At 55.3% G+C, this 1247-nt stretch overlaps 1 protein-coding gene across 1 annotated transcript in view; it reads right to left on the reverse strand.

Annotated features, from left to right (window-relative positions):
* The window catches only part of MNX1 (motor neuron and pancreas homeobox 1), a 23304-nt gene that overhangs the window by 21156 nt on the left and 901 nt on the right, over positions 1–1247 (reverse strand). The window contains exon 2 of the mRNA XM_011973093.1: positions 101–639. Within this exon, the coding sequence (XP_011828483.1) occupies positions 101–639 (539 nt within the window). The remainder of the gene's footprint in view (positions 1–100; positions 640–1247) is intronic.

Genomic DNA, 1247 nt, shown 5'->3' on the forward strand with positions numbered 1-1247 from the left:
CGGAGCTGGCGATAGCGCGGGCTGAGCCCGCATGTGTGGAGCACATGGCGCTGGGCCTGGCCGCGGTGATTGATGGAGCGCGCTGCAGAGGCTGATTAACCCGGAGCAGCTGCAGCCGCGGTGTGGAGCGCTGCTGCAGTCCGCTGCTGTCCTCGCAGACGTGTTTGCACAGAGCCAAGAAGACCGATCCTGGCCAGTCAAGGAAGGTTCTGCCAACAGAGAGGGCCGGGGTCGAGGCGAGAGAGAAGCACCGGGCAATTCGGCGCGTTCCGGGAAATGTGCCTAAGTAGCGCCTGAGGTCGCAGGGACTCCAGATACTACTAACGCCTAGTCGTTTGAAGCTTATTTTCTGAAACGTCCAAATGGCGTATTTCCACTTCTGGAGCGCCAACGAAGCGACAGCCCGCAAGGAAAAAGGAAAATAAATAGAATCCACAGCTCCGCTTCTGAGGGGCACGTGTCCCGGGGCAGGTGTGCACCAGGCAGCCCGGCATTCGCTGACACCTGACCACAGGTATTTTTGCCAACACTTCACACTGCGACTCCCCAGCAGGCGCGGAGGTGGTCCTGACACCCACTTGAGACTCTGATTTTCACCCTCAGCTGCCAACCGCTGAGTAGACACCCTCCCCATCATTTCTACAAGCAAACAGTAGAGCCTCAAGCATAACCCCCAAAAACGCGTGCACGCTGATCCAGTACAAAACCAATTTATTTTACATTCCATCGTGGGCGATGGGAGAAGCTAAATAATAATTTAGCATGCATACGTAGACGTTTCTTTTTATATATAAATACAACATACAAAAATAAAGACAGTACAGTTTTGAGATTTCCAGCAGTTTGAACGCTCGTGACACAATCCCCCCCGAACCCAGAGACGTAAGCATAAACCCTCTTTCTTTTTCCAAATACTCTGCAGAATGGCCCCTCCAGAGGCGGTTTCAAGTTTCAGAAGTCAGATAACACTGTGGGTTTCCGCCTTCTCGGACGCTGGGAAAGGGGAGACGGGAGGCTTCCCCTTGCGGAGGTGGAGGGGGGGGTCAGTTCTTCTCACGGGCACTCGCACCTCCCCCAACACCAACCAAAATTAATTTTAAACGAACCATCAAGTTGCAGGCCCCTGGGTCTCCCTCTTGCTGTTTCTCGAAGAGCGGATGAGGCGCCCTGGCTTAAAAGGGAAGTGCCCAGGACCGGAGGCCGCGGCCGAATCCCTCCAGCCCCGGCCTCGGCGAGGGGTCCACGGG

The sequence above is a fragment of the Mandrillus leucophaeus genome, unplaced genomic scaffold, assembly GCF_000951045.1.
Source record: "Mandrillus leucophaeus isolate KB7577 unplaced genomic scaffold, Mleu.le_1.0 Scaffold134, whole genome shotgun sequence".
NCBI lineage: Eukaryota > Metazoa > Chordata > Mammalia > Primates > Cercopithecidae > Mandrillus > Mandrillus leucophaeus.